A 24,601-nucleotide genomic window follows, 5' to 3' on the forward strand; every position below is an offset into this window, starting at 1 on the left:
TTTACATAAAATAAAAAAGAAAAAAGAAAAAAAAAAAGGCTGTCAATTCTAGGCCTGCATTGACAGACCTGATCGAGCCTTATCAGAAAAAATTGAAATCGGCCTAGCATTTTAATTAAACGTATGGGGTTCAAGTCTGACCTGACTAACATTTCATCATTCCCGATGCAAAGGGTGTGTTGCTACATGACAGGCCGTTAGAATCTATTTACTTAGCCTGAGAATTTTAAAGATCGTTTAGGGATAAATGTGCCATTAGCCTGTTTGAGATCCATTTAGCCCATTAAAGACCGGTACTTAGTTGACCTTTTATAAACAGAACCATTACTAACCTATAAGGACCGATTATTTAAATGGACTATTCATCGTGCAAGGTCCAAAAATAGAAAAGTCCAATTAAACCTGACCATAACCGACCCGGCCCGACCATTGACACCCCTAACCAGGGAAGCCTCTAATTTTTCTTTAGAGAGTCGAAAAGATTGGCCTGGACAGCAAAGATAATGTGCCAAGCAGGCCAGTAAGAAGAATGATGGGCCGTGAAAGGCATGGGCCACCAGAAAAGCCGAAAAAGAGAATCTAAATGGGATATGCAAGTCAGTACATGGATCATAAGGGATCCCAACCAAAAAAATTTCCCAAATTAAAAATTCCGGATAATTGCTTTCAAAGCCCTTGCCAAAAATGATTACGCACGCCTTGACGTAAGAAGGCATTTCCCTTATATACATATCATATGTGCACCACATACACGTTGTTGACCTCAATTATAAAAAAAAAAAAAAAAATGTTTGAGAAACTGGGTAAGATATCATTAGTTCGACGTGTAGCCTTTGCAACAGTGCAGAGCCAATGAAAGCGTGTGTAAAAGCATCAATAAGGATGGAGTTTTGATTATATTAAGATTGGTGTGGTAATTTTGCATCCTCTTGTCTGTAAGGTAGCATTCCTTTCCCCCCCCTTAAAAAAAAAAAAAAAAAAAAAAAAAAAAAAAAAAAAAAAAAAAAAAAAAAATTCAATTCATAAATGGTGGATAGAAAAAAAATATTTTAAAACTTGACAATGTTCTTTGGGCCTACCCTGTTGATGTCCATGTGTGCCTCTTATTGGTCCCGTGCCACTAAGGGGAGCTAAAGAGACTTTAATTCATGAAATCCTATTATTTATTTATTTTTTTGGTTGGAAATGAAACCCTATTCTTACCTCTTTATCATATTCTTCCTTAATAAGTGTTTCAGATCCAAGAGTAATTATTGGTGTTCTTCAGTGAAAACTGGGGTATTGATCGGTAAAATATCACCATCAATCCATCATTTCCTATAAACCTAAAATTCATCTAATAGAAAGAACCACTACAGTACATAGACAGAGTCAACTTTTCACACTTGAGTCCTCTAGATTGGGAAAAAATGAAAAAAAAAAAAAAAAGAAAAAAGAAAAAGAAGGAAAGGAATCTTCAAGTTTGTGAATTTATCTGCAATATTAATCTATGAACTAAGAACATGTAATCCTAATTAAAACAAGATTAATTATATGGCCTTAATTTTATAGCTAGTAGCCAAAAAGAGATTTGGATTTGATGGTTTAATTAAGGATTTATAGTTCATTGAAGAAGGGGGAGAGGAGGAGAAGGTAAAGTAAGAGAACGAACCCATCAGCATTTGCAGGACAAGAAGGCAAGATCTGAGAGCAATCAGGACCTCCATAACATAAATTACACTCACAGACAGGTTTACCTCCTTGAGAGAGAGCTCCATCTAAGTACGCTGCTCCATGGCCTGAGCAGTATATGGACGCAACTTCCTCTGCCTCTTCTGCTGATTTACTGCTCCAACTGGGCACCACTCCATCTCCATGCTGACGGATGAGCAAGAAGAGATTAAGGAGGAGAGACACCACACAGGCAGCCCTTGTGAAACTACTCAGGCTCATACTGGACTCTCTCTCTCTCTCTCTCTCTCTCTCTCTCACGCAACCCCACTTTGAATTAACAACTCAAAATCTCATATAGTCAGATATTTATTATTTTTTTTTCTAGCGCTAAAAGGATGTTGGAGGGGGGGGGTTTATTTAATAAAAGCAAAGACAATATGATAGCTGACGAAATATATTACTACATCAACCATAACATGATGGTTGCTTTATTTTATTTTTATAATTTTTTAAGGTAATAGCAACGACCATGTGATGGTGGATGTAATAATATATTGATTATTGGAATAACTTTACCGACAACATGCATGAAATGCTGTTAGATTGCAAAATTTGTGAAAAGGAATAAGTGGAATTCACTTGTCTATACATGAAAAATGAAAAGAAAAAAGAAGGAACATGTTGTTAAGAAATGGGAGATAGTCTTGTGATCTCAGCGTTGGGAGTGTCCACTTCGAAGTATAAATAAGGATAAAATTTTTGCCTTAAATGAGGGATAGGATGATCATTTTGCCTCACTAATATTTGGTGTAGGAGTCATACTGCATTTTAGGTTTTCTTTTCCCTAAAAGCAAGAGATCACACGTTGATCAAGTGATTCTTGCACAAACATACGTGGAATCAATGAGAACACATACAGGGGCATCAATATCAATGTAATTTTTTTTTTATATAAATGGGGAGATAATTTCACTTGTATTGATGCTTGGATGTAGGGACCACATTACTAGGCCATATTATTTTTTTCCATAAATAATAAGTGCTAAGTGCAAAATCTAGAGCATGAATGAACCTAATACTTAGTCAACATGAATTGTTTTAACAGGGAAAAAAAAATTTGATGGTTTTATCCGAAGATGAAACCTTTTATATATATATATATATATATATATATCAATCATGGGAGAATGACCGCAACCCATTTAGCATTTCCCACGCCTAGAGGGGAGTGGGCGGTCAACATTCCTTTCCCCACATATCATCTTACTATTATTTTGGTGAAAAGTATGTATCATTCTACTATTAAAAGTAGGAATTTTTTCGTTCAATTTTTATTTGGATGGAAATACCCCTTCCTCCCCTCGCATGTGCCCCATTGTTGTTTCTCATAAAAGTCACTTAGAAGAATGTATACTTACACATAGGCCTCCGCCTCAACGGTCACCTAAAATACTACCTTCTTTGGTAGAGGCCTATTTTCTCGATAATTCTCTTTGGAGGTCTGTGCATCATGACCTTCTAGAAGGTGACGAAGTCAAGTGTAAACATTTTGTCAGCCTTTGGAAAGGTTGTTCAAGGATGAGATGGGAACTCTCTGAGACACAGATGTTTCATGTATTACGGTTGATGCTACATTCTCAACTAATTAATTTGACTAACGTATTATAAATCCCTCCTAAATTGAGTCCAAGGATTAAAATATCGGTATCGGTCACCGTATCGATCGGTCAAAATTAAGATACGTATCGAAGGGTATCGTATCGTTTCGGAGATACACTAAGATACGCTAAAGATACACACATAAATGGATAGGAAATATTTTTTTAAACACTTTTGCATAAAGAATTTGTTAAAAAAAGCTATTGATAACATGTATTATGCATAAACACTAAATTGAGGGTATCATACTAAGAATTCAAGGTCTGTAGTTGTCCCATAAATGTAAAATCCTTGTTCCCAACCTTGATTTCCACTTTAGTTAGAGAGAAATATGGCTGACAGCAACTTTGGAACAAAAACCCTTCAAAAAATCTTTTTTTTTTTCTGAAAAATTACCCATATTGGCCATTATATGACCGTAGTGCTGATACGTATCGATACTCATCGATACGTGCTGATATATACCGATACGTACCGATCAATACATACCGATACTCACCGATATGTACCAATACATAACGAAACATACATTTTACCTCAATTTTATATTTTCATAGAGTCGTATCGAGGCATGTTGTATCGTATCGATGTGTATTAGTGGTGTATTGATGCATATCGGTATGTATTGTAGGATATATATCGATATGAAATGATTTAAAAAATTCAATGTATCGTATCGGTGTGTATCGTATCGGCAGACTAAATTTAAGATACGTATCGGAGGGTATCGTATCGGTATCGGAGATACTTAAAACCATGATTGAGCCACAAACACAATTGGACAAAATCCACCAAGTCAACTCGAGTCAGAATTGTATTGACTCAGAGCCGATACCAGATGTATTCTGATCGACGCTATTTGCACACTGGCCAACGTCAACTAATTGCCAACTATATTAGTCAGAGTGTAAATTCTTTTGGGTCCTGTGATTTTTTAGGGATTATGTCAATCTTTTGTCAAATTTTGACCAAATCTCATACCCTGACACCCAAGGGACGTACCTAGACTCAATTTATGACCCTAGAACAACTAAAAGACTCTAGAAAACACATGTGACAAATGTATTAATTTCTCACAACCTTGTGGGAATATACACTACTCGTAAGTAGATCAAATCTCTCTTCATGCATGGAAGGAGATCATATCCCTTCATGGAAGCAATCCTATACCTTCCTCGGTGACCAAGGAGCCTCTTAAATATAAATATATGACCATTCCTACATTTTGGGGAGCCCCCTAAACACAATACACATACTCTACATATACGTATCCAACAAATCCAATCATAGTCACCTATATTCGTGCATTGGAATCGTAGGAATTGCTATTATACTTCGCATCAATTTGAGCTTGCGTTGACCACACTTGAGCACATACTCTTCCAACAAAATCTCACCCTTCAAGGAAGTGGTAGAGGGGTAAGTCCTCTTTCATCTATGTTTTTTATATATCTTTATTCTGGATTTTACATATCAAGTTATTGCACTTTTACTTAGCGTAACTCACAGTTATCCCATGTAGGACGGGTGACATGCAACCAGTTATTCCTTTTTGTAGGGATTTTGATAAAACTTCCTTCTTAAATGTTGTATATTATGTTGTAATCTAGCTATTGCAAAATTTTCATAATTGTTCAATTTTATTTACTATTTATTTTATATTTTCTCTCTTATTGGTCCGTGCAAAATCTGAGGTTTTTTTTTTTTTTTTTTTTTTTTTTAAACCTGTGTATCTTGATGTCTTCTATCTAACCCGATTTTTAAAAATTTATTTCAATTTTTCATTGGTTGATTTCTCACTCTAATCCTCTATTTTTCAACTTATTTGCGCATTGCCTCTTTTCCTTTTCAATTATTCAATCCTCCTATCTGGGGCTAGAAATGATGTATTCACATGGTTTATACGTCTATATCTTTTGTACATGAGAATGATCATCAATCCTGTGTTCAATTGCATATAGGCCATATTTCGATGAGATGAATGCAAGGGTTACTTTCCTCTTTATTTCCAACTTTTATGCATGTCTGATTTATGTTCAATATATTAATCATGCAAAGCAGTTAGATGTGGGTATGTGGATTTGAACCCATCTCTTTACATTTGGCCATGTCTCATTTCTAATGCATATGTGGATTATAATGCTTGTATTTACTCCAAGCTTAGATGGTCCAGTCACTAACTTGTGTATCAAACCTAGGATAGAAGTCCATTTTTACCTAGTGGGCCAAGGTACCTAACCCTTCGATCAAAACCAAACACATATCCCAACCCATGGTTAGATAGTTCGGATGGAGTTCTATTCAATTTCAGTTTCAATTGGATGGGTCCTAGACCCTAATCTAGGTAGCTAATCCCATTCAATAGAGAGACATATGGTTTCCCTCCATCAAAGGTGTGGTTCCTCACATCAAAGATGAAATATTGTCTTATCCAAGATTGCCATTTTGATATGTTCCACTAAGATTTTCATAGTGGAAGTTGTTTATATGGGCTTAAGCCTGGAATATTTCCTGTCAAGTCAAAAGGTAATCCATCGTATTCTTGTTTGTTCAAGTTTGAACCCATGGGATATTGCTGTAGTCTTGTCGTCGGGGTTTCATGACTTGAGTGATGATGCTTCTATTTAGTGGGCTAATTTCTCATGTATCGATCATTGTTCACAATGTTATAGGTTGCCCTTGAGGAGATCATATGATGATTGTTGCACTCTTGCCACCATAGGTGAGTCAGCATTTGGTTGGTCCACTTGATCAGGTGAGAGTGATATTTTGGACTTCGCAATGCGAAAATTCTTCTCTTACCACCACAGCTGATGGAATTTTTAAGGAAGTATTATTTCAGGCATTTAACCTTACTTCAAAATAGCTCATTGTGTGTTGAGTGGTCTTGTCACCACATGTGTGACCTTAATGATGCCAAACCTTTCACCAAGTTCTATTAAGTTTTTCCAATTATCTTTTGGAAATGAGTCTGGAAGAAATCTAGTCAACTAGCCCACTTGGTTAGGTTTGGTTATTTCTAAGATTATTTTTTGTTATATGCTTGTTTATGCATATTGATTGGTGATGGTGAGATATTGTATTCCTTTTTTTTACCAACTTTATCATCCCATCTTGCATCTATCAATTGTGGGGGTTACTGATTATTCATTCAATTTTGGATTCACCGAAAAAAGGGAAAATTTTATAGATTGTATAAAATTTCATTCTATCTTTATATTTTTCAGATTAAATTAAGTCTCTTTTAAGGATTAATGGTGGATTTGGGCACCACCATGTTAGTCTTGGATGGAATCCTTACTTGGAGGCTCTAGGGTGATGCTGGTGATGGTGGTTCTTTTTTTTTTTTTTTTTTTTTGCGGGTGGGGGGATGGGGGGGGGTGTTGGTGGTGGAGGTCCTTTAAAAGGTGTTGTTAATGCACTGTTGGCATGGGTGGAAGTAATGTAGATGAACGTGACTCGTCTAAAGGAGCATCTTAGGCTGCATATCTTTTATAGGCTCTTAAAGGGAAATGAAAAAAATAAAAAAATGTGTTGGTCAGACATTTCATTGGAGGAAGACCATGCTTTGGATTCACTATAGAAATTTTGTTGAAACAATGGAGGGTTTAAGGTAATGTAGATTTAATCTTCTTAATACCATTACGTACGAGGACCTAATCTGGACTCACTATATGCTACTTATTATTTGTGCAAATCCCCCAAACTTGGGGATCAAACTTAGTTTTCTTATCGCTTTCTTGGCTGAAATGCCAATTTTTGGCAAAACTTCTGCTCTATGGGCTTACATAGGATCTTGGAATTTTGGGTAACACTTCCATGCCACGTTGAAACGGTCAGTACCAACTTTGGGTATTTGGGCAACGCTTTGCATTATGTGGAACACGTATTTCACTTATAGAAAAATGTGTAGTGCTTCCGTGCTATGTGAAAAGCAGATTTTTGTTTTATAGGAAAATGGACAACGCTTCCGGGTTATGTGGAAAGCAGGTCTTTTCACTTATAGATTTATTTATTTAATTTTTTTAATAAAATCATTTATAGAAAAATGAGTAGTACATCTGTGCCATTTGAAAAACGGGGTTTTCACTTATAGAAAAAGGGGCAATGCTTTTGCCCCATATGGAAAATAGGTTTTCACTTAGGCTGTGGTTGGTATCCAAGAGAAGAAAATAAAAGAAACAAAAGGAAAAAAGAATCTAGAAAAGATAAGAAAAGAAATGAATAAAAATGAAAGGAAATGGAAAGAAAATAAAAAGATATTGTCTGTTTGGCTACCAATAGGGGAAAAGAAAAAGAAAATTTTTACTATTTTCTTGTGTTTAAGGCAACTCTTTTTTCTGATAGGACAAGAAAAATTGACCATTCCCAAGGTGAATTTTGAAACTCAAAAAAGAATATTTTCTTGATTCAGAACATACTAAAGACAAAATTTCTTAAACCTAAAATATAGTACAATTTTTGTAATTTTTTTTTCTCTTTTTTTTTCTTCTCTTGGCTACGAAACATAGCCATATAGAAAAACGAACAGTGCTTCCACACCATATGGAAAATGACTAAACCACTAAGTATAAGAAATAGTAAAAGCTCTTTACTTGGCTGAATAGAGTTTGCGCCGGTCGCAGAACGGTTGGACTGGGTTTCTCCTCTGAGCTTTTGGATCAACTTCAAGCTCCAAGTATACTAATGTTACGTTGGGTAGTCATCCAGAAAAACGTTTTTTATGTTTTTTCATTTGACCGGAACAAGAAAACGGAATCTTCCATTTGATGTCATCGTTTTTCATTTTTTTTTTTTTTTTTTTTTTTTGAAACGAACCACAGGTGAAAAAAAGGCTAGAACGTGATTAACATTTGAGTTTCGCTCCAAAATTGAATTTTGACACAAAAGCAGAAAATTCTGATTTTAACACGAAATATTGTTTCTGAAACATAATAACTATCAAGCGCAGCATGGTGTATGCCAATTTGGGGACAGGGACGAGTGACCAGTTACTATAGCTGACAAGATGAAAGGGTAGAGAAGAAAACTTCCTTTGTGCAAGGATATTCCTTTCCTGCGCTGCTTGGCTCTTCGTCCAAGGAAGTATTCTGGTAGCAAGGCCGACCACTACACAAGCCGCCATCAATCCAGGAGAGAAGCAAGCTACCTTTCTTTGACCCACCTTCCCGGGCAAGAAAGTGAATGAAAATAAACCGCGGATGGTGGTCGTGGTAGGTTTGAGGATCTTGAGTGACTCCATGCAGACACACCTTTCTAATTTTTTCACCCATTTTGTCTTTGATCGATTTTCTTCACAACCTCACTTTCACAGTTTTTTTCACCCTCTCTTTGATCGACCTTCTTTTATAAGGCAATAGATAAGAGCGCGTAATGGATGGGATACGGTGAAAGTAAGATTTTTCCTCAAAATCATCATTACTAACTCCACCGTCCAACTCCTCAAAATCTCCACGCAAGTCTCAATAGGTAAGTCCTTCGCGAAAACTTTGGTTTTGTGAGATAAAACCTTGAGTGACAAAAGATTACAATGACGCCTTGTGGTCACTTCGCTCCATGTTATTGAATAGTTTTGAGTTGGACCCCAAAATTTCTCGTGCTTAATCCTGCTCCATACAATGTATTCAAGAATGAGGGAATAGACCAATTGGTAGCTATAATTGGTTGAGTTCAACTGGGTTGATTGGGTTTAACCAGGTTTGAACTAAAATCGTTGTTCCTGGGCGAAAGAGAGCATACTAATTTCATATCTTCTGCAAATCATCATTGGTTGGGGGGGGGGGTTTGAGACAAAATTAAGTGTCTACGGAAGGATAATCATTCTTTAATAATTCAGACTGGCACAGAACCTCTTTAATTTGTCTTTCTAAAGTGGAAGTTTATGGAGGAGGTAATTCAACATGTCGATAATCTAGAGAAACTGCCATAGTTGAAGAAAAAAGAGGAATTCAATTGGAAAGATACTCGAGTCATATGTGGAAGAGTCATCACATTACTTTTTTCCTTATTTTTTTGCTCAACTGATTAGAAAATTGGATGGCTCTTGGAAGAATGCAATGTTAACTCATTGTTGGTTCTTTTGAAACGATTCAACTTTCATTCTCCAGCAGTCCTAGGGTTGATGTTTTGATGATTTTTTTTTTTTATTTTTAAATTTTTTGGGATCAATTTTCCCTCTATTTGTTAAATTCTACTTGTAGTACCACACCCAAATTAAAAGAAAAAAAAATATTAAAATTAAATAAAATCATCGGGTCCCTTTTAATTCTGAAAACCTAGAAGCAAAAGACACATAAACTTGTCCAAATAGGGGTTGAGACAATATTAAGTGTCTACGGAAGGATAATCATTCTTTAATATTTCAGACTGGCAGGTAACCTCTTTAATTTGTCTCTCTAAAGTGGAAGTTTATAGAGGAGGTAATTCAACATGTTGATAATCTAGAGAAACTGCCATAGTTGAAGAAAAAAGAGGAGTTCAATTGGAAAGATACTCAAGTCATATTTGGAAGAGTCATCGCATTACTATTTTCCTTATTTTCTTCGCTCAACTAATTAGAAAATCGGATGGCTCTTGGAAGAATGTAGTGTTAGCTCATTGTTGCTCCTTTTGAAATGATCATTCTCCAGTAGTCCTAGGGTTGATGTTTTGATGATTTTTCTATTTTTAATTTCTTTTGGGATGAATTTTCTCTCTATTTGTTAAATTCTACTTGTAGTACCACACCCAAAAAAAAAAAATCATCGGGTCCCTTTTAATTCTGAAAACCTAGAAGGAAAACACACATAAACTTGTCCAAATGTGTTCTAATGACAATTTTTTATTATATAATAAGCATTGACATATTCAAATAAAAATTGACAAAACAGGAAGCCCAAACAAGTACTCTCATTGAATCCAGTAAGTTGGCTTTCTCAACAAAGTCATGAGTCACATCTAAGTCATAGAGTTGATTAAAACCAGAAATCTGGCCTATCTTTACTTAACTCACTTGGTTTTGTAGATAAAGAGACTTCAAGGCCCCTTGCCCCCTCTCAAGTTTCAATCAAAACAGAGTTGATCAGAGGGTGACATAAAGTTTAAAAATCAAAGTATATGAGAGGACAATGAGAGTGAATTTTCCGAGACATGATTGAGGAACTTGCTTTGGATGCAGCAGGTCGTCCTAGATATAGAAACTTTAAGTGACGATTGAGATCCTTGATGATGGCAATGCCGAAGGTGGGGATTCTCAATCGGTCTTTTGTATTAAAGAGCTAGGCTATTGCCTAGCATCTTTTCTTGTAATTATTCTATTTCTTCTTTTATAAATTTGAACTTTTAGCAAAAAAAGAAAAAAGGGGGAGTGGGCATGCCAACACATAGATGATTGAAAGTGCATGTGGGTATTAAGCATACATAGGTGAATATTATTTCAGTGCGATCAATCTAGATATGAGCATTCTATCCTATGGTCAAAATCACCATATCATCCTCCCAAGTGAGTAAAATTACATGGGCAGACCAGAAAAGCTTATTGTCATAGGCTATGAAGTGGTGTATCTCCCCCTAGGACTTCTCTAAATAAATAAACAAGTATAAATATATGAAATAAGATATAGTTACTACTGAACTACTAGTAGACACGATTAATAGTAAAAATTAAAAAAACAGAACGCCAAAACAAGTTCAGTCTATGAACACACCAATTAGGTTGGGTAAATCAATAGAATCATACAAGTCAAGCACATACAAATCATAGGCTTTTAATTAAACCAGAAATTGTCCAACCCTTGATCCACATGTTTCTCTAGAAGGTGGGTCTATCCACACCCACCCTCTTACAGAAAAAAACCATTCACTCAAATCAAACAATCAAAGACTGAACTCTCAATCTCAAACTCAAACATGTAAACCTTAACTCACTAAAAAAAAAAAAAAAAAAAATCATTGTTCGATAGATTGTATCTAGCTTAGGCACTTCCCTTGGGCCTTCATAACTGAAGTTACCTTAATTTTCAAGATGAATGAGGAGACTTGCAAGAAGGATCAAAGACTTGTGCCTTCTTTCTTGGCTGCCTCTTCTGCCTCCCCTTGCCCAATAATCTTATTCTGGCCACAATCGCCACTGCTACTACTGCCATTGTCATTGTGGTTTCCGTTGCCATCACTGACATTGATTGAATTGTGGTCATTGACCCCATCAAAGCACAAGCAATGACAATTTTGGCCAAACAATCTGATAGTCTTAATCGGCACCCGGATGGTATACCGGATGCCATAGTGCTTCCTATCCATATATTGATTAAGTTGGTAGAAATGAACTACAAAGTTGGGTCGCAGTTGGTATTGGTTGACAAATGCCCTCCATCCCCCAGTAAGCACATAACTCTGGCTAAATTCCCAAAACTCAAATCTCATATCCCATGCAATGTTCTCATGATCGAAGAACACGAGGGTCTCCTTGTTGTACTTACCTTCAGCAATCTTCAGGCAAGGGAAGTATGTCTCTGCAAAATTTCTTGGGATAAAAAGCCTATTAAGATCATTCATGTCGTTTTGGAACAACATTTTCTCAAACATAAATTCTTTTCGCCTCTGTGCAATTGTGTCACTGGAGATTGTGCTTAAAGGGATGAGACTACTCATTTGGTTCCAAGTTTTAGCACTAGATGGATAGAGTTTTGAGGATGATGATAATAAAGCAGTGCTTGATGAAGCTTTGATTGCTATGTTATTGCCATTTTTCTCCGCGTTCACGGTCACCTGCTTCTTGTTCTTCTCATTCTCCAAATTCCTATAAGAAAATATTAAATAATAAATAAATTTTAGGGATTAGATGTTCGACCTTGAACATACTCATCTAAGTAGATATGACTATACTTGGCTTAACTGGTCAAACCACCCAGTTCGATTTGTTTGGAACTAATTTTGACTTTGGACCAATAGACCAGGTTTAGCCACTAAACCCTATAATCGGAATTAGGTTGTTCAAGGAATTTGGTAATAAAGCAGCACTGGTTCCAGCGTTACTGCTATTGTTGCTGGCCACTAATTGATATTAGTTTCTTCAAGTAATTAGGTTAGAAATACTCACGAAAAACCCACCATTTTGGGTTGGCTCTATTCTGACATGTTAACGTTTCAGTTTGAGGTGGCTGTATGGCACTCTTTTACTTGAAAGAAGAAAAAACAGCTGTATAGCCCTCACGGAAGGTTCACATTTTTCAGAAGCTTTCAGTCCAGAGTGTTATTGCCACATGGCAACAATAAAGTCACTGTTTCAGTCCAATAGTAAAAAATCCCTATCCATCCATTAGGATAAAATTTCAATTAAGAATTCATCACTTTAATTATTATTATTATTATTTTTTTTTTTAAACAACGAGGGATTTTAAGGATACGTTTTAAGTGATTTAAAATTTTCAGTTTTTCAAATTTAAAATTTAAAATTTATCTTATCTTTATAGCTGTACATTTGTATTAATAAACTTTTTATAGTTTATCCTTTTGTAAAGTCTCATTTTATATAAATCAATACAGCCCTCCTCAAAAATGAGAGAATTTCAAATCTAATCCTATTGTTTTTACATGATATCAAGCGACATGCATCTTTAAGTTGGGTCTTTCATGTCTATCTTGTTGGCCACATCCTGTGTTACCTTTAATACAATCCCCCTCATAAAGTAAGGAAAAAATTTTAAATCTAACCCTTTTATATTTACAAGGGAGAAAGTTAATCCCACACAATCCATCGTAATACTTTCCTATATCCATGACTAATAGAAGTAGCCTGTAACAACTCTAAGAACCTTTCCTTTTCTTTTCGGGTTGATGTAAATCCTAAACCCTAAAACTTTACTACTTAAAAAAATAAAATAAATAAAAGCAAACATATGTCATTTAGGCAATTATAATTAGGTTCATTAATTAGCAATTATTTTCTTATAATAAACAAAATGAAAAAAAAATTCGACAACGATTGTGCACTATTGCCCTCACATGGCTTTTTTACTTTTCTTTTATGCCTTGTTCATGTCAGCCGCATATGGATATACCTTTTTTTTTGCCCCCATTGGTGTGGTAGCATAGAAGGGGGAATCCGTTACCTAAACAAGATAATTTCTTAATTTCAACCATGGATATTAGTTATTAAAAACCTTTTGAATGTGTCACCTTAGTAGTCAGTCAGTCACACATGAAACACTTGTGAAGCAATTGCTAAAGAGGGAGAGCTCAACGTACCTGGTTTTCTCCCTTGTTTCATTGTCATTCTCTCTATCCCCAATCTTAAGATTGCCTAAGGAGTTTCTCTTCTTGGATTCAACAACATTAACATTCATTCCTTCCCCTTCGCTTGGCCTCCCCACCAGCTTCACCCGATTCATCTGACTAGGACTTCCGCATGAAGGCAGTTGGATTGAATCTTGAAGATTTGAGCCGTAGGACCCACAATCTATTGTGATCATCTCAGATTTCTGAATTGCCGACTCTCCTGATGAACCCTTTGCATTTGATAACTCAACTGATGACTCATTCTCTATGGTTGGCGGTTTGTTGTAAGGTTTGAAAGCTGAGTTCTTGGATGGGATCTGGGTGGTCACCATGGAAGACACGTAGCAAAAAAAGGAAAAGAATATGAGACAGTAAACAAGGATATCGAAGAACTAGCTGTATACAATATGCATACACTCGTGAAACAATGTTCTTATATACACAGTGAAAGTTGTAGTGCATTTATTATAATGCTGCAGTTTCCCTAGTGGAAACTAAATGGAAAGAGGAAAATTTTCCATAAGGTGTTAGGCAGAAGCACTGACTTCAATGCTTACGATGCAATGACGGTGCAAGTGCATGTGATAGAAATCCGATGAATGTTACTAAGCACACCTTCTTCTTATGTCTTAACCCTATTAGTTGTTGAAGTTTTTCTCCTCTAGCTTGCAGTGCAGTGAAATGAATCTCACTAGCCATCTTATCAGTCCATCAACGAATCAAAGATGCATAAAAAACTAATAAGGTTATTCATAGAAAAAGTAATGTATTAGGTTACCTTAATTGCATTCTTCCATAGATGACGTGGGTAAATATTTGTATTAGGTTTCTCATGTGCTTGTTAAGTTAGTACCTCTTAAAAATTCTTCCGTTGGAGGGATGATGTGGGTAAATATTTTCTGTCACCCTGTTACGGACTTGGAAGAACTTAACCCCATAAACCGGCTTACAAGGTGAGGGACCCAAGGCCATATCAACCCACATCAATTTTCATAAAAAACCGATGTGGGATCAGCCCCCATAAGCTGATATGAGATCGTAACTCTCACTCCGGCATCAGGTCGTCCCTTCCGCGCATGGGGTTAGGCTGAGGATCGGCTGCTTTGATACCACTGTTACGGTCTTAGAAGAACTCAACCCTATAAACCGACTTATAAGGTGAGGGGACCCAAGACCATATCAACCCATATCAAATCCCATGGGAAATCGATGTGGGACCAGCCCCCATAAACTAATATGTGATCATAACACACCCATGTAAGGGATTTTTTTTTTTTTTTTATATTTTTTTATATTTTTTATTCTTATAATTATATTGGGAGGAGGCCTTTAGTTTTAGGCTCACCATCTTTTGAACTTCAGCTTTTGTAATTTTAGTAATCCTAGTTTCATATTTTTTTTTTTTCAACAAAAATTTATCAAAAGTATATTGAAAGTCTTTTGAACTTTATGAAGAAATTTTTTTCTTCCTTTGAACGGAGGAAAAAAAAAAAAATTCCATGTGAATAAAGGAATACTTGATCTAATGTGGGCAGAGGAATACGTTTGCAATATATGAAGTCCTTTAAATTATAATCAAAATTCTTTGAAATCTCCAAATTTCTCCTAGTGGAGGGGTGAGCCATCCGTTGTAATATTACTTACCATAGTCTTAAGCTTTATTTGTAAAGTTACAAATAGCTTTATTTTCCACACGTTCACATTATATTTTATCAAATTTACCATGCAGCCATGAAGCGCCAATATGTACACAGTCTTTTCTAATATCCAACTCAGTTGTTATTATTAAATTTCTTGATCACTAGAACCATTATAGGATTGCTATAAAAAAATATATGCATTATCGAATGAATATTCTTTGCGTAAACGATGTTTGATTGCGTGAAGTTGTAACCATCTAATAACATGGATATAGAAGCTGAAAAATCCCCTCAGTTCTATTGTGTTATGATTCCATATCAGTTTATGGGGGTTGATCCCACATCGATTTCCTATAGGAATTGATATGGATTGATATGGTGTTGCGTCCTTTCATCTTGTAAGTCGGATTATAGGATTGAGTTCTTTTAGGACCGTAAAGATTGCAAGGTCCCTTGCCCCCTCTCAAGTTTCAACTGTTTATGGACATAATGATAAGCTTATCTGATCGGCAGATGTCAGACATTCCACTTGGAGGATGGTGTGGTGATTTTGACCATAGAATAGAAAGCTTATATCCAAATTGTTCCAATGTCAAAGTCTAGACTCAAATTTATAATCTCATTTGTATGCTTACACCAACATGCACTCTCAAACCATATGTTTGTTTACACTAATTATGTTGGCTAAATCAATAGAGTCAAACACACACCCATATCAAAAGTTAATCCAACCAAAAATCTGATAAACCCTTGACCCGCATCTGTTTCTAGAAGGTGGGTCTACACTCACCCACCCTCTAACATAAAAAAACCATTAACTCAAACCACATCCTTCAAATTATCAATGACTGAAGTCTCAAACTCAAACAAATATACCTCATCCAAACTCAAAAAAAAAAAAAAAAAAATGTTGTTGGGCCCTTGGGCCCTTCATATTGAAGTAACCTTAATTTTCAAAAAAAAATGAAGAGACATGCAAGAAGGATCAATGACCTGTGTCTTCATTTATGGCTGCTTCTTCTATCTCCCTTTGCCCATCAAGCTCATTGCGACCATTTTCGCCACTACTACTACCGCCATTGATCGAATTGTGGTCATTGACGTCATCAAGGCACAAGTAATGGATATTTTGGCCAAACAATCTGATGGCCTTATTCACCACCCGAACAATATACCGGATGGCATAATGCTTTTTATCCTGGCACTGGTCAGGTCGGTAGAAACGAATTGTAAAGTTGGGACGCAGTTGATACTGGTTGACAAAAGCCTTCCACCCCCTAGTTAGCACATAGCTCTGGCTAAATTCCCAAAACTCAAATTTCATCTCCCATGCAATGTTTTTGTGATCGAAGAATACGAGGGTCTCCTTCTTGTGCATGTCTTTGGTAATCTTTAGGCAAGGAAAGTATGTCTCTGCAAATTTCCTTGGGATCAGAAGCCTATTGAGATCATTCACGTCGTTTTGGTGCAACGCCTTCTCAAACAAGAATTCATTTTGCCTCGGTGCCACTCCGGTACTTGAGATTGTGCTTGAAGGGTTGTAATAGATCATTTGGTTCCGAGCTTTAGTGCTAGATGGATAGAATGTTGAGGTTGATGAGGATGATAATAAAGCATTGGATGTTGTGTTATTGTCATCATTGTCCGCATTCTTGATCAACTGCTTCTTATTCTTCTCATTCTCCGAATTCCTGTAAGAAAATTTCAAAAAATGTATAAGTTTTAGGGATTATAAGTTAGAATTTGAACAAACATCTTCCTAAGTAGGTGTGGCCATTCTTGGCTTAACTTGGCAGACCACACCCAGTTTGATTTGTTTGTAACTAGTTTCAACTTTGGACCAATCCAACAGGTTTTGGGACTAAACCTTATTAATTAAAATTAGGTTGTTCAAGGAATTTGGTATGGATTACCCAGTGCGTAAAGCAGCTTTGGTTCCAGTGTTATTGCCGTTGTTGCTGGCCATTTCGAGTGCTTGCTTCTTGTTCATCTCATCCTCCAAATGCCTTCAAAAAAATTTCAAATGAAAAATTTCAAGCTAGGGGTTTAGAAACACACTTCTTCTTCTTTCTCTCTCTTTTTTTTTTTTTTTTTCCTAAGGTTAAAATATCAGCAAATAGTATATTAAGAAATGAATGGATGTGCACTATATATTATAGTCCCGGCATACCCAGACTTCTGAAGATAGAATCAACAAACTTGAACCTCCACCTACGGCATTGCCATCAGCAAAGGCCAGGACAGAAACAATTCCAACCTAAGAATCCACCTTGGCATTGCATCAGTAGATTGTGTTACATACATTGCTGCCGGTTTTTCTCATTCTGTAAATATTAGGTGCAAGGGTGGAGCGTTCAAATAATCTTCCTCTAAGTAGAATTCCCACCGGTTTGGTCTAGTTTAGGCCGATAGTAGTATTCTATATGGGCTCAGACCCAGGCCCAACGGCCTGAGCCCAAATTATGTTTATCCGAGGTTCACGTTCTTCACAAGCGTACAGTCCTGGCATTATTGCCACGTGGCAAAAAATAAAAAAAAAGGTAAAAAAGAAACCGCTGTTTTCCACAGTATATGACTTGCCGGTAATTACCGAGTATATGGTGGGGTCACAGTTGAGTTTTGCTCAATCTTGATCTTAGAAGCAAATATATAACATTTAGGCAATAAGTGGAGGTACTGTTACACACTTCTTCAACCATTTAGTGAGAAGAAAAAAGTATTTGGCTTTCTAATTGTGACTCTAGAAGAAAACTATACCAATTATATTTTTTTTTTGCTAAAGATTAACAAAGAATGGGGATACAATAGAAATAAAAACCATTGAACTAAAAATCAATCTTAGGCATGGCCCTTAGCAGATTTTTAGTCCAATCACAATGCCCTAACATAGATTTCCTATTGTGTTTTTTATCCAGTCATGATCATGTCAGCTGCATATGGATATATATCATTTTTCTCTGTCATTCATTCGTATCATGGGAAATCCGCTCTCTAAACAATATGGCGGCACGAAAGATTCTTCCGTACCATGGGAAATCCACTCTCTAAACATTATGGCAGCGTGAAAGATTCTTCCGTACCATGGAAAATCTGCTCTCCAAACATTATGACGACACGATTCTTCCGTACCATAGGAAATCCGCTCTCCAAACACAATATTTTCTTAGTTTCCACTATAATTAGTAGTTGCTAAAAACCTATATATATATATATGTATGTGAATATGTATATTGATGGGATCAAAATTTTTGTTCCCATCCCTATATACTTATATAATCACACATGAACATAGGCAATTATTAAAGAGGGAAAATTCAACATACCTAGTTTTCTCCCTTGTTTCATTGTCATTCTTGGATTTAACTACATTAGTATTCCTATTTTCCTCCTCATTCGGAGTCTTCACTTCCATCACCGTTGTCCTCTTACTGCGTCTTCCCCATGAGGGCAGCTTCTTAAAAGCATCTTGAAGATTTGGTCTAAAAGACCCACCTTCTCTTGTGATGATCTCACATTTTTTAGCAGCCACCTCTCCTTTCATTTCTCTTCATAAACCCTTTGCTTCTGATGATTCAAGCTTGAGCGTATTCCCTTGAAGAACCCTCTTATTTGATGACTTACTTTCTACGTTATGTGATTTGGTGTAAGCTTTGAAAGCTGAGTTCTTAGATGGGATCTGAATAGTCTCCATGAAAGAGGTTAGGCAAGAAAGGAAAAGAGTCAGAGAGAGTAAACGAGGATATGAGAGAGCTAGCTGTGTGCAATATGCATAATCTTGAAGCAACGTTTTTATACACAATGACAGTTGGAGAACATTTATTATAATACTTCTAATTCCTAGTGGAAGCCATATGGAAAATGGATAAGATTTCTATAAGGTTTTGGGCAGAAGCATTGACTTCGATGCTTATGTGACCAAGATGAATTAATGTACATCTGATTAAAAAAAAATAAAAAAAAACCAGTATACATTACTAAGCATACCTTGTTTCTCTTTTTTTATCAAAAAAAAAAAAAAAAAAAACCTTCTTTCTTTTGTCTTGCCCCCCATTGGTTGTTGAAGGTTTTTTCATTTAGCTTGCATTGTAGTGAAATGAATTTCACTAGTAATGCTCATATAATTTGTGGGAGAAGTATAGCTATACCGTCCAAGCAAGTGTGGTGAGTTAGCGAGCGGCATCCATGGGATGCGGATGTGTGTCAAATAGGAAGGGATGGGGATTATTTCAAAGAGAGAAAAAGAGAGATAGACAAAGTGGGCACTAGCTTATAGTACACCGGCGGTGCACCTAGCCTTCTCCCATAATTAGTCCAGCAACAAACCAAAGACATGTATGAACTTGGAAATTATAATAAATAAGGGTATTTATAGAAAAATATTGGTAGATAACCTAAATTGTTTTACTCCATAAAGTAGATTATATTTCCTCACTCCAATAGAAGTAATGCAATTAAGTTAATCCAATTTATAGAGTAATGCAGTTAAGGTAATCAACCTCTACATTTTCTGTAAATACCTTCATCTATTCTAGTTTCTAAACTTGTACGCGTCTTTTATTTGTTGCTGAATTAATTATGGGAAAAGACTTAACACACCACTGGTGTAATGTAAGCTAGCATCCCTGTATCTCTCTCTTTCCTCCTTTGAAATGACCCTTATCCCTCCTATATGATATCCTATCCTTCACTATATTGGCGTTGCCCACTGACTTACTGCACACGAGTACTAAACAAATTGATTGGGACAAAGTGGCACTTGGACTTCTCCTCACCCTGTTTGTTCCTTCCTCACAATGTACAACTTGCGTTCCAAACTGGTGTGTCAAGAATATCCTCATGTAACTCATGGAGTACCATGTCATTTATTGGTGGTCAATTATCAGTTACTAAGAAACGGAACATGTCAGCCAAGTGGTTCTTCACGTTTTTTGAGAGACCTTGACTGTCAACAGATAAACATCTCTTTATATATCTTCAGTTTTTTCGAAAGATGAATTCATGTCTTCGAATCCACCTAGGCTACAGTTGGCCCTCTAATCAAAACAAATGTCTTATAATAGGGGTGAAACAGATCTGGTTGGACTTGATTTCTTAAACCTCTAACTTAATCCTAGGTCCTCAAAATTTAATTCAGGTCCGATCTAATTCTATCGGGTTCATATTCAGGCCTAATCCTGTCGGGTATATACCATACCAACCCACAACCCAGCCCTAATTGACTCTATCAAGGCCAAGTTGGGTCAGGTTGTGTCGAACTGGATTAACCCTAGCTTCTACAATGGTTGGATTAATCTCAATTGACTTGTTGTTGCCATTCATATCCTATACATTAAAACATTATAGAAAAATAAAATACCAATAGGAGTCTTAAATTCTATTATAAAATTCAGGGTTAAATTTCGGGCCGGATTGGATCAGATTGGGCCAGGTTGAGGCCTCAACCTGAGCTCGACCCAACCCTAACCCAGAGTTGGGGTTTTTTAACCCTAACCTGCCCTCAGGGTCAGAAAACTTGACCCAAGCCTTATTCAAGTTTAGGGCAGGCCAGGGCGGGTTTGGGTTGTCAGGGCCAAAATTTCACCCCTATCTTATAATCAAGTTTATTTGTAATTACTTTCTTATACTAAACAAAAAGGAAAAAAGTTTCCCACAATTTTAGTGCATTATTACCCTTACATGGAAATTTTATTATTTTTTTCGTTTACAATGATCAAGTGAGCTTATACGGATATACCATTTTCCCACTGCCATTAGTGTGGTAACGCAAAAAATTCCCTCATACTATGAGGAATCCTCTCCCTAAACAAAATAAGTTCTTCATTTCCTCCATAATTATTAGTTATTTTTTCACTAAGAATCAGCAAGTGAATTTTATTAATAAGAATGTAAGAATGTAAGAATATGAGCTTACAAACCCTTTGGACTGTTATTCCACATTCAGCATGGCTGTCAACAGAATTAACAGTCCAATCACAAAAAATCATAGCAAAACTAAGAGAATCTGAACCTAGGCCTCAGTTGAGCATCCCAGGCCAGATCATGTGAAATAAATGATGGAGGGACATCCCAGGATGTAGTGGATAAGGTTGCTGTAGAGTGCTTAGCTAACTTGTCTGCAACAACATTTGTCTCGCGGAAATAGTGAGTCACTGTCCATGTAGTTGTCCAAGAAAGCTTTGCAATATCCCCATTGTTGTTGAAGAATCCAAGGGATTTTACAGTTGAGAATGCATAGAACCATAGAATGCAAATCACTCTCGATCCAGAGATTTTGATGTTCGTTGCCATTGCATGTCGAATATCCATAAAGAAAGCCACAAATTCAGCCACAAAGTTGGTGGAGATACCTTGATAATTAGCGAAACATAAAAGCATGCCACCATTGCTATCTCTGAAAATGCCGCTTGACCCCAAGCACCCTAGATTTCCTAGCGAGTAACCATCAATGTTTAACTTTATATAGTCATGATATGGGGGATGCCAAACAACCTCAGAAACTGTACTTCCCCTTGTTGGGGGATGACTTTGATTGAAGAGTTCTTGATAATGGAAGGTCTGGGATAGATCTTACTGATATCGATGCCAAAGTAGAGTTAATCAAACAGATCTCTCAATATAGCCTTTACCAACGACTGAGGAGAAGATGGTTGATTACACAGAGAGTCCCACTTTACTGTTATCGCTTTAGATAAAGAGATATCCCCTGACCAGATAAAGTTTCTAATTCATGATTCCAAAATAGAAATAGAATTTGAAGGCAGAGATAGATAGAGAAGTTATGAATAGGCATGCTACTGACGAATGATCTACCCAATTCAACTATACCTGCTATTGAGAGGAGGCGACCCTTCCATCCCACAAATCTCTCCTTGAATTTGTCTATCAGAGGCATGATATGGCAGCTTTTTAATCTTCCTTTAAAAATCTACACTCCTAAATACCTGGTTGGGAAGTTGCGTCCAGGAATTTGCAAAGTATATTGGTGAGCGCAAGTATTTTGATTCCACTCAAGTATAACCTTAGGTAGTCGTCACGCATGAAATATTCTTTCTACTAAAAAAAAAATGAAATATTCTTATGAAATTTATAGTAAGAGGAAAATCCTCGGCTTTATAAATTGCGAGGGTTCATGTCCCTTCAACTTTCCCTTAAAATAGGGCCTGTCTTATTCCTTAACTTTTTTTTTTTTCGGTCAGTGATTCCAATTTGGTCATCATTCTCCTTCTCAAATTTTGTTATGTTTCTCATTCACTCTACTATATATTTTTTTTCCCTTTCACAAATGGATCAAAGAAGAAATCATGTGAAGGCACTGGTATAGAGGAGAACTTAGCATACTTGTTTTCTACCTTGTTTCATTGCCATTCCCCCCCCCCTCCCCTTTTCAATCTTAAGACAGCTTGAGGAGTCTCTCTTCTTGGATTCAACAACATTCACATTCCTATCTTCCTATTCCCTTGGCCTCCTCATCAGCTTGACCCTTATCCATTTACCAGGATCTTCCCTTATTTTTTTTAGCTAGAAGGTCGAATTTATTAAGATGATGAAAAAAAAATTAAAAGGAATACAATAGGATCCAAATAATGAAGATCTGCTCTTGAGGACCCACTTTCTACAATCATCATCTCACATTTCTGAATCTACCGTCATCATCTCACATTTCTGAATTGCCATCTCTCCTTCCATCCTTCTTGATAAACCCTTTGAATTAATTACTCAATCTTGAGGGTATTCTAATTGAGAATCCTCTTATCTGTTGACTCACTTTCTACTATTGGTATTTTTTGTAAGCATTGAAATCTGAGTGCTTGGATGGGACCTGGGTCGTTGCCATGAAAGAGATTAGCAAGAAAGGAAAAGGGTGAGAGGGTAAACAAGGATAGAGAAGAGCTAGCTGTATATAATATGCATAATCTTTTGAAGCAACATTCTTATACATGGTGACACTTAAAGTGCATTTATTATAATACTTCAGTATCCCTAGTGGAAACCAAAGACGCGTACAGGTTTGTAAACTAGAATAGATAAGGGTACTTATAGAAAAAGTAATGGTAGATTACCTTAAATGCATTATTCATTAATATGGATTAGGTTTCATCCCTACATGGAAGTAATGCAATTAAGATTATCCACTTTATGGAGTAATGCAATGAAGGTAATCCACCATTACTTTTTGTATGAATAACTTATTCTAGTTCCCAAACTAGTATGCGTCTTTGCTTTGTTGCTAGGCTAATTATGGGAAAATCACACCATAAGCACACCATGGGTATACCATAAGCTAGTGCCTACTCTCTCTCTCTTTCAAATTTCTCTCATGTCCCTCCTTTATGATTCCCATTCCACATCCCAATGGTGTCAACCACTATCTTAACGCACACGGATGATATGCCTATCTCTCTCCCACTAATTATATGAGCATCTGTTGTGAAATTCATTTCATTGCATTGTAAGTTAGATGAGAAAAATAACTCAACAATCAATGGGGGAAGACTTTTTTTTTTTCGCTAAAAGATAATTGTGTTAAGAATATAAGAAAAAATGAATGTACAAAAAAGGGACACTCTCAGGAGTTTAGTGACCTAGGGTTGCCCACCTTCAACATTGCCATCAGCAGGAAAGCTAACCAGAGGACACTAAACCAAAAACAAAGGACACAAGGAATTATCAAAAGCAAAATCTCGGACGACGTAAAGCATCCATTTCCAAGTCCATTCTAACCAAGGCAGGCCAGTGAAGAATTAGGATGGAAACAGAATGTTTCACCGCTAACTTAGCAAGGAAATCAGCAACTTGATTTGCATCCTGGTAGCAATGAGTAATCTTCCAGACTGTAGCTTGAAGGTAACTAGTAAGATTTCTCCATCTTTGCCAAAATATCCACGGAACCACACCTTTTTGAATCAAGGAAACCACTGAAACTGAATCACATTCAATCTGTAGGCACTGGATCCCTGGAGACATAGCCTTCTCTAGGCCTGAGATAACCCCTGAAAATTCAGCCTCAAAATTGATTTTCACTCCAAGAGAGACCCTAAAATTTGCTAATATCTCTGCTTGATCATTTCTGAATATTCCCTTAGCACCAACCCTTCCAGGATTACCTAACGAGCAACCATCTGAAATTGAGCTTAATCCATCCCACCGGCAGCACCATAAGTCTTTAAGAAGATCTCTAGGCCTGTGATGAGGTAGGGGAATACCAACTCTTCGAGCACAGAGAAGCTCAGAAATAAAAAGGATCTTAACCAAGGTTATATAAGAGTGAAGACTGATTTCACTTTGCACCAAGCCAAAGCAATAGGATACTGATCTTTAATGTGAAGAACATTAAAGATGAAACCCGATAACCAAAACCCTCTAAAGTGAATAGATTTGGCTTTATGCTTCCACCA

General features: G+C 36.5%; 3 protein-coding genes across 4 annotated transcripts in view; all 3 read right to left on the reverse strand.

Annotated features, from left to right (window-relative positions):
- The window catches only part of LOC122063835 (tryptophan aminotransferase-related protein 4-like), a 3,882-nt gene extending 1,889 nt beyond the window's left edge, over positions 1-1,993 (reverse strand). The window contains exon 1 of the mRNA XM_042627541.1: positions 1,652-1,993. Within this exon, the coding sequence (XP_042483475.1) occupies positions 1,652-1,932 (281 nt within the window). The 5' untranslated portion in view covers positions 1,933-1,993. The remainder of the gene's footprint in view (positions 1-1,651) is intronic.
- A 9,048-nt stretch (positions 1,994-11,041) lies between these two features.
- On the reverse strand, positions 11,042-13,898 carry LOC122063837. Its single transcript, XM_042627542.1, has 2 exons — positions 13,537-13,898; positions 11,042-12,088 (listed from the first exon to the last, which is right to left on the reverse strand). Exons 1-2 carry the CDS (start codon positions 13,896-13,898, stop codon positions 11,341-11,343), a joined length of 1,110 nt encoding a protein of 369 aa, XP_042483476.1. The 3' UTR covers positions 11,042-11,340.
- A 2,190-nt stretch (positions 13,899-16,088) lies between these two features.
- On the reverse strand, positions 16,089-18,939 carry LOC122063833 (AP2/ERF and B3 domain-containing transcription factor RAV1-like). 2 transcript variants are annotated; one of them, XM_042627538.1, is made up of 3 exons: positions 18,530-18,939; positions 17,120-17,212; positions 16,089-16,897 (listed from the first exon to the last, which is right to left on the reverse strand). In XM_042627538.1, the coding sequence occupies exons 1-3, from the start codon at positions 18,745-18,747 to the stop codon at positions 16,192-16,194; spliced, it is 1,017 nt and encodes a 338-aa protein (XP_042483472.1). In that variant the 5' UTR covers positions 18,748-18,939; the 3' UTR covers positions 16,089-16,191. The 2 variants fall into 2 exon arrangements, with proteins under 2 accessions (XP_042483472.1, XP_042483473.1); XM_042627539.1 differs by lacking the exon at positions 17,120-17,212.
- Positions 18,940-24,601: the final 5,662 nt, after the last annotated feature.

This window comes from Macadamia integrifolia, unplaced genomic scaffold, assembly GCF_013358625.1.
Source record: "Macadamia integrifolia cultivar HAES 741 unplaced genomic scaffold, SCU_Mint_v3 scaffold1474, whole genome shotgun sequence".
NCBI classification, from domain to species: Eukaryota; Viridiplantae; Streptophyta; class Magnoliopsida; order Proteales; family Proteaceae; genus Macadamia; species Macadamia integrifolia.

Bases quoted from the DNA above. Each gene is read 5' to 3' on its own strand.
- LOC122063833 (XM_042627538.1), bottom strand. From the start codon at position 18,747: ATGAAAGGAGAGGTGGCTGCTAAAAAATGTGAGATCATCACAAGAGAA. The intron at 17,213-18,529 runs GTATGTTGAATT...ATTTTTTTGAAG, and splicing joins GAAACAAGGGAGAAAACTAG to GCATTTGGAGGATGAGATGA. The intron at 16,898-17,119 runs GTAATCCATACC...ATTTTCTTACAG, and splicing joins AAAGCTGCTTTACGCACTGG to GAATTCGGAGAATGAGAAGA.
- LOC122063837 (XM_042627542.1), bottom strand. From the start codon at position 13,898: ATGGTGACCACCCAGATCCCATCCAAGAACTCAGCTTTCAAACCTTAC. The intron at 12,089-13,536 runs GTACGTTGAGCT...ATTTTCTTATAG, and splicing joins GAAACAAGGGAGAAAACCAG to GAATTTGGAGAATGAGAAGA.